General features: G+C 31.3%; 1 protein-coding gene across 1 annotated transcript in view; it reads right to left on the bottom strand.

The window, feature by feature from the left end:
* The window catches only part of PRKDC (protein kinase, DNA-activated, catalytic subunit), a 159,001-nt gene that overhangs the window by 54,656 nt on the left and 89,923 nt on the right, over nucleotides 1-14,422 (bottom strand). Inside the window, exons 53-60 of the mRNA XM_051970227.1 lie at nucleotides 8,215-8,339; nucleotides 7,971-8,120; nucleotides 6,855-7,028; nucleotides 5,739-5,837; nucleotides 4,472-4,679; nucleotides 3,437-3,626; nucleotides 2,482-2,697; nucleotides 1,177-1,289 (exon numbers count right to left, since the gene is read on the bottom strand). Of these exons, the coding sequence (XP_051826187.1) occupies nucleotides 1,177-1,289; nucleotides 2,482-2,697; nucleotides 3,437-3,626; nucleotides 4,472-4,679; nucleotides 5,739-5,837; nucleotides 6,855-7,028; nucleotides 7,971-8,120; nucleotides 8,215-8,339 (1,275 nt within the window). The remainder of the gene's footprint in view (nucleotides 1-1,176; nucleotides 1,290-2,481; nucleotides 2,698-3,436; nucleotides 3,627-4,471; nucleotides 4,680-5,738; nucleotides 5,838-6,854; nucleotides 7,029-7,970; nucleotides 8,121-8,214; nucleotides 8,340-14,422) is intronic.

The raw sequence follows: 14,422 nt of genomic DNA, 5'->3' as shown, positions 1-14,422 counted from the left end.
AAATCTGAATGATAGTGACAACTTAAGAAAATTACTATTATTTTATTTCATATTTTCTTTATGTAGTTTAAAGATATATATTTATATTCAACAAAATAGAGATATAGGTTAAAAAAGCAACTTCAACTATTTTTGTTGTTTCCAAATATTAAAAATTTTTTTTTCCATTCTATAATATGCCAGCAACTTTTTAAAAAAACAATTACTGCTTGTTTTATTTTAGTTGAAAAACAGTGAGCTAGGTTGGGGAAATCAGTATCTAAAAATGGTGATCAGATTTGTAAAAGGTACTATTATAATAATTAAAAGTTAAAATAAATTTAATTAAAAAATAAACCTGTAGGATTTTATTGATACCTTTTTTTTTACACTATTCTTATATTCCCATAACCTCTCCACATTGACAGAACTTTTTAGAGAATATCACTTTGATATTTGCTCCACTTTTCTGATTAATTCTATTCTGCAGCACCGATGATATTTTGTAAAATTGCCTAAATCATGTTTCTGTCTTCGAGTTAAGTTTAGAAGTTCAAAGGTTCATAAGTTTAGCCTTCCTCTCTCAGTTAAGTTCAAAAGTTTTTTTCCCCTTTTAAATCACTTTAATTAAAAGAAACCTATATTCTTTATAGACTATTGTACTTGAATCAGAATTTCCCATCAACAAGATGAAAGGATGGGATGCTGGCCATATATTCCAATTATATTGCCCCCATGCTTATGTTGTTTCTGGCTTTATAACCAATTATTATGTTGCTTTCCCCATATAAGATTCTGCCTACTATTTCTTTTTTGGATACTTCTTTTGTCTGTGAAAATGATCCATCAGCCTTCCTTCAAGGCCTTTTGACTTGATGACGAGCTAAAGATCCTTTTTATTAGTAACTGCTAGCCTTACCAATAAAAATTGAACCTGCTCAGAAATTTGTTGCCTCAGTTCAAAATGTCTTAATTTTAAACATGACATCTTAAAACAAAAAGAAAGTGATAAGCAAAATAAATCAGCTGATATATTTATATCTCTACCAAGTTTGATATATATGTAGTATTAAGTATGTCTTGTTCACAATAATTCTACAGTAAGATATGAAAACAGATTTCCTCATCAGTGATCTAGCATCAGTATTTTTAATCAAATTCTTAAAAACAAACAAACAAAAAAAAAACCCCACAAACCTTTTCCCTTTTCTGTTCAACAACACCTTTTCTGGCATAAATCAAACTAAGCTTCTCTTGATCCTTCAAAAATCGCCTCCGCAATCTTAGGATTTCTGCCCGTTCATCTATACCTAAAGTACAGGAAGAAAAAGTTATTACTAACATCAAAAACTGCAGAGGACCAAATTGGTGTTTTAATTTTTTTTAAACTATATTTTAAAGTCTTAATTTCCCTTAAATTATCTAAATAATTCCTTAAGAAGTTCAGCATTGCTCCTGAGAACTAAATTCTCTAAAATACTTAGGAACATGTTAAAAAAAAAAGTCCAACTTTAGATGAGGAAGTTTAAAGTTATTCAGTAAAAATGAGACAAATTATTAAAACATTCATTTTATTTATGTCACTACTAATAAACTTTTGAAAGAAATCAACAAACTAAATGTGATTACCTAAGAAAAATAAATAGTTTAAAGAAACAAGAGACTACCCTGTCTTTACTCACACATTTTCTCGTAACACTACCATATCTTAATCCTTGGCATTTTCCACACTGAAAGAACTTAGGTTTTGGTCCATCCTTAATGTCATGACTTTTTTTAATCTTTGGGATTGTTAACTCCTAATCTCTTTATGAACTCATGAAATAACTGGCAGAAATGTTTCAAATTCTCAATTTCCTAATATTTTTCCTTTTGTAATTCCTTGATATTTAGAGCAAAAGATTTCCTTTAAATAAGTTTTCATGGGAGAGGGAAAAGAATACTACTAGGAAGAAGTGAGTGATGCTGGTAGTTAAAAGTTCCTTTTAAGTTAGCTATTTTTGATCAATACAAGAATCAGGCAGATATTATAGCCCAGGGCTACTTGTGCTGCTTCAAGTACCTTCTAAAGGTACTTTTAATAATTTTCAGAGAAGACATGAAGGTCAAAAAGGAGAAAAGCAGTGAGAGGCAGTTACCTTAGAGGAGAAGAAAGAATAACAAGTGTTCCCCAAAGCTAATATCTAAGAGCTCATTTAACTTTCTAGCCACCTAATCTATTTTAAAGGAGGAGAAAAATGGAGGGAAAGAAGAGATGATGAGCTTTCTCCTCATTGCCTTCCTTCTACATATGAAAGAAGTTTACTCTGCATTTAATTTGCTTTAATAAAAAAACCAATGTAAATGCAAACTGTCAGATGGTACAAATAAATGTATATGCACATAAATAACATAGGCACAATGAATATTAGTGATATACTACACATACCACTGATTGGAAAGGCAGAAAGCTTGAAGTATAGGTTTTTACACTCTTATGTGGGTTGTAGAGTATTACTTTACCTTTGGTTTTGTTATCTATTTCATCTCCTGGCAATCCCAATCTTTTTTTCCCAAAATTAGGTCCCACTGATTTCCAGGCTGCCCTCTGTGGTTTGTCAGTCCTCTTATGAACAAACAGCAAGGAAGAAGACAATGATTCAGACAATGATGGAATTGTATAGTCTGCCAATGTGTCAATGCTGCTGCCAGTTAGCCAATTAAAAGAGTTCCTTCCAGCTGTAAAATAATTATAACTCCATTAAAATGAATTTAGAATCAGAAAAACAGTGACCCAAATTATATTTAGACAGATTATAACTTCTCCTAATTACCAAATATAGAAAAAGTCTGATAGAAGATAGTTTATAAAATATCAGTGCTATCATCACAGCAATGTGATATAGTGAATACTAGGAATTAGACCTGGATTGCAATCCTGGATCTGTCACTTACTGGATTTGTGACCTTGAACAAACCTGGTCTTTAGTTTCATAATCTTCAGATTTAACATATTTAATTAATTATCTGTAAGGTTTCCTTCTGTTTCAAAAATTCTATTACACACAAATATTTGTGTGTAATTCTTTTACCATTATTATTAAATGGAACCACTGTATTTGTCAAATAATTACAAAATACATGTTTTCATTGTCACAATAATAGAAAACTGTGCTAAATGTCTAATAAAAAAATTCAAATTTATATAATAAGATTTTTATTAGATACTGCATTTTTTAGAACTATGTTAAAGGAAAATATAGAAAAATATTTAACAATCCAGTGGTGTATATGTATATACCTGTCCTGAAGCAAAAACAATTACTTTGTGTCTATTTATATTTAATTTCCAAAAATATTTGTTTTTATCATATTTTTTCTTTAAAGAATCAGTTATTAAAATTAATATAATGGTATATAACTTGTCTTTGCAGAAATGAAACTAAAGGATCAACTAAATTAAACATTTGACATTTACCTATATTTTGTGTAGGAGTAAATTCATACTGTTGTTGGGTAGCTCTTATTTGTTTAGTAAGCAATCGTGGAAGTGAAAGAGAACCTTCTTGTGACCGATTTCTAGTAGAATTCTGGGAAGCCTGAGTCTCAATAAACATTGGGGTGAGAACAGTACTTCGATAACGCCAATCAGAATCGATACTATATTCCTGTATGTGAACAAATTTAAAATGAAATTAAACAGTAGCTTTACCATTTTATCAACAATAAATTATTTTAAATTCAACAACAGCAAATATGGACTGTGATTCAATTTACTTTCATTCAGTTCTCTAAAATATCATCCTGTCAACTTAATATCAATCATTCAAAAGTACATTTCCAAGAAACTCACTCTCTTCATATCAACCTTTCAGCTTCCCTGGCTTCCTTCAAATCCCAGCTAAAATTTCAAAATCTAAAGGAAGCCTTTCTTGAGCCATCTTAATTCTAGTGCTTTCCCTCTTTTAATTATTTCCTATTTATCCTGCATCTAGCTTACTTGTTCATAATTGTTTGAATATTGCTTCCACCATTAGACAATAAGCTCCTCTAGAACAAGAGCTGTTTTTTACCTTTTTTTTTTTTTTTTTACCCCAGCACATAGTAGGAACTTAATAAATGTCTAATGGCTGACTTTAACTCAGTTTCTAATTATACTTTTAATTAAGAAGATTCTACAATAAAGAACCTTCAAACAAATTGCCTCAATTAAAAAAAACCAAACCTCTGGCAATTATAAAGAAGGGATAAATAATCATTTGAAACATTCAGTTTCACTGTTTTAACGTTTTCCATCTTTCTAGCTAATCTTGTTAAATACATAATAATAAATTAATTTATGCACAATCAGAAAAATTTTAGCCCAACTTTTATAACATTAAAAAAATTAAGATTTTCAAACTCCAAAGAAATGACTATCTTTTAACAAGTTGTTCTAGTATAGTTTTTCTTCATGCTCTAAAAGGAATTTAACATTTTTAAATTTTGTAACTATTTATATCAAGTACTTTACCTGGAATTTACAGTCTGAAAGGGGATGCTCAAATATGTGTCTTGAATAATCTGGGCTCTTGCTGGTCATTTCAAGTAGAAAATTTGTTGCTAAGCTCAAAAAATGCATTTCTATTTTAGTAGAGTATAAGGACCTCAGAGCCAGTAAGCGATCCAATATGTTTGATGGTAACCTAGTTTCATGACTCCAGAAATTTCTAATAATTAACCTACAAGTGGAAAAAGGAGCAGAAATATTCCATCCTATTACTAAAAGTAATACACTACACAACATGAATTCAAAAAAATTTAGGTTTTTCAGAACAGCAAATACAATATATCAGATAAAAGAATAATTTTTTTAAAATACAGATTTTAATATTAAAAATAAAGACTAGTAAAGGATATGAAAAAAATTGCAAGCTATAAACAACCATTGGAAAGACTGTTCTAAATTACTAATTAGAGAAATACAAATCAAAACAGCTCTGAAGTTTCACCTCATACCCTGCAAACAAGCAAAGAAAACAAGAGAATAGTCAATATTGGGAGACAGGACAAATTTGGTGAAGTTGTGAATCAGTACAACCACTTTAGAAAGCAATTTGGAATTATGTAAATCAAATGACTAACTTGTCCAGACATACCACATCTATGTTTATAGTCCAATGAAGTAAACTTATCAATCTACAAATCTACACCAATCTATCTACAAAGACAGAAGTTCCACAGATATAGTAAGTACATTCTACATATATTCAGACTTTTTTTGATGCATTAATCAATTTTATAGATTTTTATCCACTCTTTTTCTTTAAAAAATATTGTTAAATAAAAAATGACTCCTTGGGAAGAAGAGTGATGCCAGAAGAAAATTTGGTAATGTAACAATTCAAAAGATACCAACTGAAAAGTATTTTTAAAAAAGAAGTTAAAATAAGATCAGATGAACTAAACTGTAGCAAAATGTAGAATTAAAATTATAATGAATTCCATATAAATTATAATGCTTTTTGATTATATACATACACACACACACACACACACACACACACACATATATATATATACCTATATACATATATAAAGGGGGAGTGATGGAGGGAGGAAGATAATAACAATCAATTCATCCAAATGTCTTGCATTAGGAAAAAAGGAAATAGGATAATTATGTTAAACCATTATCTTATAGTAAGTTCCCCAAACTATGATAAAATATAGTGATATACAAACAACTGTTAAAACTAATTTCACTGTTATGGTTTTCATATCCTAGAAGAATCACCTACTGAAGTCCAAGGTTATCATCCATCAGCCCTTGAAGCAGAACTTCTTTTGCCAGCTTCAATACTTCCTGGGATACTTCATCAGTTTGGCTTTCTAGATCCCTTTAGAATATTAAAAGAAAAAAGAATTACTAATTTCTATCTGGAGATAAAAAGAGTATCACTGCTAAGGCAATAGGCTGTCAGCTCAGTTTCCAGATAAGTACTGTTTTAAATTAAATTAAAAGGAATTTTCTCCAATCTGTTGAGTAGGTTACATTATGAAAGATTTATGGGCAGATATGAGCAAGAATTACAAGAAAGAGATGGCAGGGATAGACGGCAATTTACATTAGGTGAGGGAATAACCCTATAGACAAGATTATGGTTCTATAGAAGTATCAAAATATATTTACTTCCAGAATTAATAAAGACCAATATATATACGTAGCAAGGAAACCATACTTTCTATGAAGTATATGCAAGGAATAAGAGGAGTAACCAGAATAATATTGTCAAAAAATATGACAACACCCTATCCTTTGTAAACATTTTTTATCACTAACACTACTACCTGATAGGAGGAGGTGTGGTAGAAATAGTGTTATAAAAGAAGGAAAAAGAGGAACAGAGTTAAAGAACATAAAAATATATTAAAAGGATCTTCTGCAGCCATTAAAATAAATGGTGATATAGATTCTAACTATTCTAAGAAATGATAGCTAACATGCTACCTCAACTTCTGCATATATATCTATGTGTATAGATATAGATAAATATATCTAGATACATATATAGCTTTCTTCCCTAAAAGAAGAAAACTAGATAAGCAAAACCTCCCTCTTCTGGACAAATCTTGAAATAGCATCATAAGAAGAAAGTTTTAAGAGAAGATTCAAACTTGCCAAAAATTAGAGTCTAAGCATACTATTTACAAGGAGTACTTAATTATTACATAAAGACAGGTTTTAGGAGTAGTTTCATTGTCTTAAAAATAATCTAATTTTATGTAATAGTCTTATAACATGTCATAAAGTATCAGCATCCTTGGAGATATTCCTCAGAATGCCAAATGTGTCATCATTCCTGAAATACAGGGTATTATTAAGAATGGAATGGAGCTCTGCTAAAAATCCATACCTGTAATTATCATGAATCCACATTAGGATATTATACATTTTTTCCCGACACACTGGAGAAGGATGAGAGATGAACTCTACAACACAATTTAGAAGTTCTCGTAGCTCTACAGGTTTCAGTTTTGCTAGCATTGTATAAATTATATCCAAACATACTTTTTGCCTTTCATCATCTCTAGAATGAAAGATACCAAAATCATTGGCTACATAATCTTTCTTATTTTACTTTCTTCATCACAAAGTTAAGTGTTAAACATCCCTGTGTACATGATTATGGGTTATAAAACTGAAAATGAATTACAGTAACACTAAACAACAATGACTTTATAGCACTTCAGAGAGAAGCATGCCTCCTTTCAGCAGAGAGAGGATGGGCTATTAGTGCAGAATAATGCATTCATTTTTGAATATATAGATTTATTAATTAAACTTCTTTTATTCTATTATTTTTAATAACAGCTGATGCTGTTGGCCTGCGAATAGGGAAGAGATCACTGGTAGTGACACATGTTTAAAAGAAAATTATAATAATAAAATACATTTTTAAAAAATGAATAACAACATCAAACTAATAACCTAGAAGGAGTCTATGATAAAGAAAATAGTTTCAATACTAATGCTTTACATATAACATGCATTTGGTATTTACTGAGTTTGTTCTAATTTTAAAATAGAGCTATTATAAACTAATTAGACAGACATCAAAATCTGCCCCACAAAATTACTTTTAGCTCATTCTCCCACATTCTTTTCTGTTCCTTCATCATAGATCTATTAGCAGCCACACACATAGGTTTGCTGCACATAAGCTTCACTTATTCCTTAATTTCTGTCTTTGGATCAACTTATTCAGAAGTATAGACTTTTAAGAACTACATGGGGCCTTGGTGATCACCGCCTCTGAGCTCCTCATTTTACATAGAAAGGAAATGAAAGCCCAAGAGGTTAAATGACTTTGTTCATATAACTATATAAATGAGTTAGTGGAAGAGCTGAAACTAAAACTGACCAGCTGGAACTGACTCCCAGATCAGAGCTCTTTTCTACTTTATACATACCTTAGTATATATTCCATACACTCACTGACTGTTGAGTCAAAGGCAACTTCCCTACTCACCGATGTCTCATGATCTGGATGAAATCCTTACTCTTCAACTGTAAGTAGAGATCATGTATTTCTTCTGCACGACAAAGTACTACCTCTAAGCATAAGGTTTTCATCACTCCATGAAATTTTGGCAGCAAAAAGAACACAGCGTTCATAAACCTTGAAATAGATATAATTAATAAACAGAATGAAGAAAACAACACTCTCCCATCACCAAAAACATGAAAATGTTCACTATGACCCAATATCCTACCTATCAGCAAGAGGAGGGAAGGTCTTCACTGCTTTATTTAAACACACAATAAATTTGTCCTCCTTAGTATTCTGATGTTGCTTCAATTGTTTGACAACTAATTCAAAAACTGAGTCCTCCAGTACCTAGAAGATTAAGTAAACTTTGAAACAAAGAAAAACAATGGAAATTTAAGGATATGTTCTGTGGACTACTATTAACAAATTATGCTTTTGACTAAGTGAACATAAATGAAAATTAATGGACTCACCTAGAAATAAAAATGTTAACTCACACTGGTAGAAGTTTTAAAAGCCTTGTAAACTAGCTAGTTCACAACAAACCTGTACAATAGGTATATTAAATATAATTCACATTGTATTGTTAAGAAAACCAATCAAATCAAGACATTAGAGGCAGATTACTACTAAACTATGTGAAGACTTCTCTTGAACCTGAATTTTTAATTTACTCTTTGACATAATTAGACCATGCTGGAGAAGTTTCACATCATATGTTAAAATAATTATCCATTTACTTAAACTATAAATAACTTAAAAATATTAAGTGACTATTTCCCCATTTATCCTTCAGTAACTCAGTTCAAGAAATAAATGCCACACAATACAAAAGAGGAAAAGAGTTGCAAGATTGCCTTTGTTTTCTTCCTTACTTCACTGGAGTATTCATTGGAGTGAGTTCTCCTATCCTTCATCAGCACTGACATATGTGTATATATATATATATATATATATATATATATATGTGTGTATATATATATGTATATACATATATATATATATGTATATACATATATATATACACACACACACATACACACACATACATACACACACACACACACACACACACACACACCTACCTGACCAAGCAGGGACAAAATTTCTGGCATTAAGACTATTGAAACTTCTTAAAACTAGTTCTTAAGACAAAAGAATATGTTATATTTCCTAGTGAAAGAATTTCTAGGTTGGTAAAGCCTGCCACACTTTGTATTTTTTATCAGCAAAAGTCTTTTAATAAGCTAGAACAGCCTCAAAGAAGCATCAGAGTAGAACTAATACTTCTAAACTTAAAGGCATTAGTACTGAAAGACATTATCTTTATAGCATTCCTGTTACACTGACTGACCTTTCCTATTCCCTGTAATAGTTTTAGCATAGACAGGATAATGGTTGGTCAGGTAGGGAAGATCTGCTCTTAAACAAACAGAAAATAACTCATAACTATCCTTCAGCATTTACAGAATCACAGAGAAGGAAGGGACAGTAGAAAATAGACTCATCTGGCAGTCTGGTCAACTCTATGGACTCCTCAAAATACTATTTTTAAATACATAAAATTACAAAAGGAAATCAATTACATTGAAATACTGGAATAATGTGTATTAAAACAAAAAAAGGTAATAATCTATGTTAGGAATCCTTATCTTAATAGCTATCTAATCAGATCAAGAATTCATTCTTCAACAATTTCAATAAGTAATTGCCTAGCCTTTGTTTCAAGACTTTGAATAAAGGAGAATCTGCTAGCTTCCTAAAGCAGAAAAATTCATCTTTGGAATATTTCTAATTATTAAGAAGTTTTCTTTCTTATATCAAACCTAAAATCTCAGGAACTTCTTCATAGTTACTCAATAACTACATTTCTCAGTTATTGAGTATTACTGTGCTATGTTCAACCCTCTAGTGGCTAAGTGAAATAATTCTAAAGCCTGTTCCAAAATTATATCCCTTCAAAAATTTAAAGAATAATAGCAACTACATATCCAACATATAAAGGACTGCTTGCCATCTAGGGGAGGGGGTGGAGGGAGGGAGGGGGAAAAAAAAATCGGAACAGAAAAGAGTGTCAATATAAAGTAATTATTAAATAAAAAATTAAAAAAAAAAGAATAATAGCAACTAATTTTACATAGAACTTAAAAGTTTGTAAAGCAGTTTACATGTAAGGTACACTGTCCTTATAGGATAAATGACACACTTAAGTGCTAAAAAGGGCAGAAAACAGAAGTTAAAAAAAAATTATTGTCAAAGTATGTAAGATACTGCCCCTGCTTGTAGATTAATAATTACAGAACTAAAAAAGGTAGGAATAGAATTATGATTTAATAAAAACTGCTAATATATTTTTATTCAGAAACCATTTTTTAAAAGCAATTGAGTAATTTTTTACTGAATATGATCTGTGGCAAAAATAGACTGTTTAAAATACCTTTGGGAATGATATAAAATTATGCTGCCTTACTTGTATAGGAACTGTTTGACTTATGAGGGGGCAAAAAAATCCTTTTCATATTGAGAAGTGAATATGAGTATAGAGAAACTTTCAAGGACACCCAAGAAACAGTGGATCAGCTTGAATTATGGCTAAAATGGTAAAACTAGTAAAATACAATATTTTGCACATATACACATAAACACTTAGAGGCTTAGGTATACTTTTTAAAGGCATACAGATTTCACTAGAGAAGTCTGGGGTGAAGGATAAAAACCACTTAAACAGGTCAGAAGGATCCACTCTAGAAGCAGACAGTTAAGATTCTGAGAGAAGACTGACAGACTAACCTGAGAAGAACTAAAGATGCTACACTGGAAAAGAGACAGGCTTTATCCATGCTCTAACAATAGGAAGTAGTCAACTGACAGAAAGCTTCAGCCAAATTATTCCTAACTGGTGGGAGGGAAAACTGACTTCACTGATCAAGAGCTTCTGTCACTATCTGGATCTATCTGTGCTATCTGGATCTGCCTGATTTTACATAAAAGGTTGGTCATCTCTTCACTAAAGTATAAATTTATCTGAACCATCTCAAAACACATTTCATTTTTTAAGTAATAAATTTCTGACTGATAAAACATGAGAAGAGAAATTTTTGAAAAAAAAAAACTTTATATATTGCTTGCCAACTTGGGCCTAACACTAAAATTTAATCTGTCATTAATTAATATGACAGTTGTTTTGTCTGATAAAAGTTGAGCATTGTCTTCTCCAAAATCAGCATTGCTTCTTTTTTTTTTTTTTGCTAAGGCAATTGGGTTGCCCAGATCACACAGCCAGGAAGTGCTAAGTGTCTGAGGACACATTTGAACTCAGGTCCTCCTGACTTCAGAGCTGGTGCTTTATACACTGCACCACCTAGCTGCCCCTCAGCATTGCTTCCTAATGAACTATGTCAAACTACTAGTGAATATTAAGTTTATTTAGTCTCAATAAACAACATCTGGCAGTGTACCATTTAAATACTTTTTAACGTTCATTAGTTAGTCATAGACTATATTCCTAAACATTTCTGCAGAAAATAATATATGCTTTTTACTCAAGCCTTATCTAAATATACATAATGGCTTGTCACTGCACACAAAAGTCCAAACTCTTTGCCTTGTCATTCAAGACCATTCATATGCTATCCTAAATTCTATCTAAACTGTATTATTGCCCATTCCTTAAATATTTTTCACTTTTTCTGTGCCTTTCTTCTGTTTCTTAATCCTGAAATATTTGCACTCCAGATTTTTTTTCTATTTAGAAAATGTATGTAGTATTTTATTTTTCCCATTTACATGGAAAAATGATTAATACTTTTTTTAAAATATAGCTTTTAATTTTCAAAATATGTGCAAAGATAGTTTTCAACATTCACTCTTACAAAAATCTACATTCCAAAATTTGCTTTTCCCCCACTCCTTCCCCTAGACAGCAAGCAATCTAATATAATTTAACATTATTTTTAAAACTTGGAGTTCCAAATTCTCTCTTCCCCCTCCCATTGAGAAGGCAAGCAATTCAATATAAGTTATACATGAGTAATCAAGCAAAACATTTTCACTATTGTCATGTTGTTAAAACAAACAAACAAAAAAAAAAACCCAAAAATAAGGTAAAGTATGCTTCGATCTGTATTGACACCATCAGTTCTTTTTATGGAGATGTATAGCAATTTTTAAATCATAAGTCCTTCAGAGTTAGCTGTTCTCAGCAATACAATGATCCAAGACAAGTCGTTCACAGCTGATCATCTTAAAATATTGCTGTTACTTTGTACATAGTACTTTTCATTTTGTATCAGGTCATGGAAGTCTTCCTAGGTTATTTCTGAGATTACCCTGCTCATCATTTCTTAGAGCACAATAGTAATATTCTATCAAATAACATGAAACATTTTGTTCAATCATTCCCTAATGGATGAGCATCCCTTCAATTTCTAATTCTTTGCCTCCAGAAAAGAGCTGCTATAAATGTTTACATATAAGTCCTTTTCCTTTTTTTAAAAAAATCTCTTTTGAGATACAAACCTAGTAGTGATAATGCTAGGTCAAAGCATATGCATGGTTTTATAGTCCTTAGGGCATAGTTCCAAATTGCTCTATAGAATGGTTGATTCAGTTCACAATGCCACCAACAATGCATGAATATCTTGATTTTCCATATCCTCCCTCTGCAATTTGTTAGTTTCCATTCCTGTTCTATTAGCCAATCTAATAGATTCAATAACTACTCCAGATTTCTGCCAGTTGAAAATTTCCTTATCTTTCTTTCTCTAATATACTCAGGTAAAAAGGATCTCTCCTTTCTCTAAGCTCTCATGGCATTTTTTCTTTTTCTTTGAATGTTCGCATTCTATACTAATGGATCAGAAGTTTCTTTAAAAATGGATTATTCAAATTTATAAGAATACAAGTCATTCCCTAATAAATACATTGTCAAAGCATATGAACAATTTTCAGATTTAAAAATTGAAGCCATTTCTATAGATCATATGAAAAAAATCATCATTAATTACAGAAATGCAAATTAAAACAACTCTGAAGTACCATCTCACACCTATCAGATTAGCTAAGATAACAGGAAAAGATAATGACAAATGTTGACGGAGATGTGGGAAAACAGGGACACTAATACATTGTTAATGGAGTTGTGAAGTAAGCCAGTCATTTTGAAGAGCAATTTATAACTATGCCCAAAGAACTATCAAACCATCTATACCTTTTGTTCCAGCAGGACCATTACTGGGCCTATAAGCCAAAGAGATCATAAAAGAGTGAAAAAGACCACTTGTGCAAGAATATTTGTAGCAACAGTCTTGGGGTAGCAAACAATTGGAAATCAAATGGATGTGCATCAGTTGGGGAATGGCTGAACAAGTTGTGGCATATCAATGTAATGGAATAACATTATTCTATAAGAAAGGATGAATAAGTTGACTTCATAAAAGCCTGGAAAGAGCTGAGTGAGGTTAACAGCACAAGAAGAATATTATACATAGCAACAGCATGATCAACTATGATAGACTTAGCTTTTCTTAGCAATATAGTAACCCAAGACAATTCCAATGTATTTGGGATGGAACATACCACCATCCAGAAAAATAATTATAGAGACTGAATGCAGATCAAAGCATATTATTTTCACTTTTTAAAAAATTGTTTTTTTCTTGGGGCAGCTAAGTGGCGCAATGGAGAGAGCACCAGCCCTGAAGTTAGGAGAACCTGAGTTTAAATCTGAACTTAGACACTTAACACTTCCTAGCTATGTGACTCTGGGCAAGTCACTTAACCCGAACTGCCTCAGCAAAAAAAATAAAAAATAAAAAATAAAAAAATTTAAGTTGTATTTTCCTTCACATGGTTTCCCTTTTTTATTTCACAACATGACTAATACAGAAATAAGTTTAAAATGACTGTACATATATAACCTATATTAGATTGTTTGCTGTCTTAGCGGAGAGTGAAGGAAAGAAAGAAAGGAGAAAAATTTGGAATTCAAAAATCTTACAAAATGAATGTAGAAAATTAACTTTACAAGTAATTGAAAAAAAAATACAATACTATTAAAAGGGTGGGAGTGGAGGAAGCTTTGATCTAGTCCAACCTCATCACTGATTACAAGTCAGTTTCTTCATCTGTAAAATGAGCACAATAATACAAGAATTGTCTGCTTGCATTTTTGTTTTTCTTCCGGGGTTATTTATACCTTTTGAATCCAATTCTCCCTGTGCAACAAGAAAACTGTTCAGTTCTACACACATATATTGTATCTAGGATATACTGTAACCTATTCAATATGTAAAGGACTGCTTGCCATCTGCGGGAGGGGGTGGAGGGAGGGAGGGAGGGAGAGGAAAAATCGGAACAGAAGTGAGTGCAAGGAATATTGCTGTAAAAAATTACCCTGGCATGGGTTCTATCAATAAAAAGTTATCAAAAAA

Source organism: Antechinus flavipes, chromosome 1, assembly GCF_016432865.1.
Source record: "Antechinus flavipes isolate AdamAnt ecotype Samford, QLD, Australia chromosome 1, AdamAnt_v2, whole genome shotgun sequence".
Lineage (NCBI taxonomy): Eukaryota > Metazoa > Chordata > Mammalia > Dasyuromorphia > Dasyuridae > Antechinus > Antechinus flavipes.
This window is presented reverse-complemented; position numbering and strand designations above follow the sequence as displayed.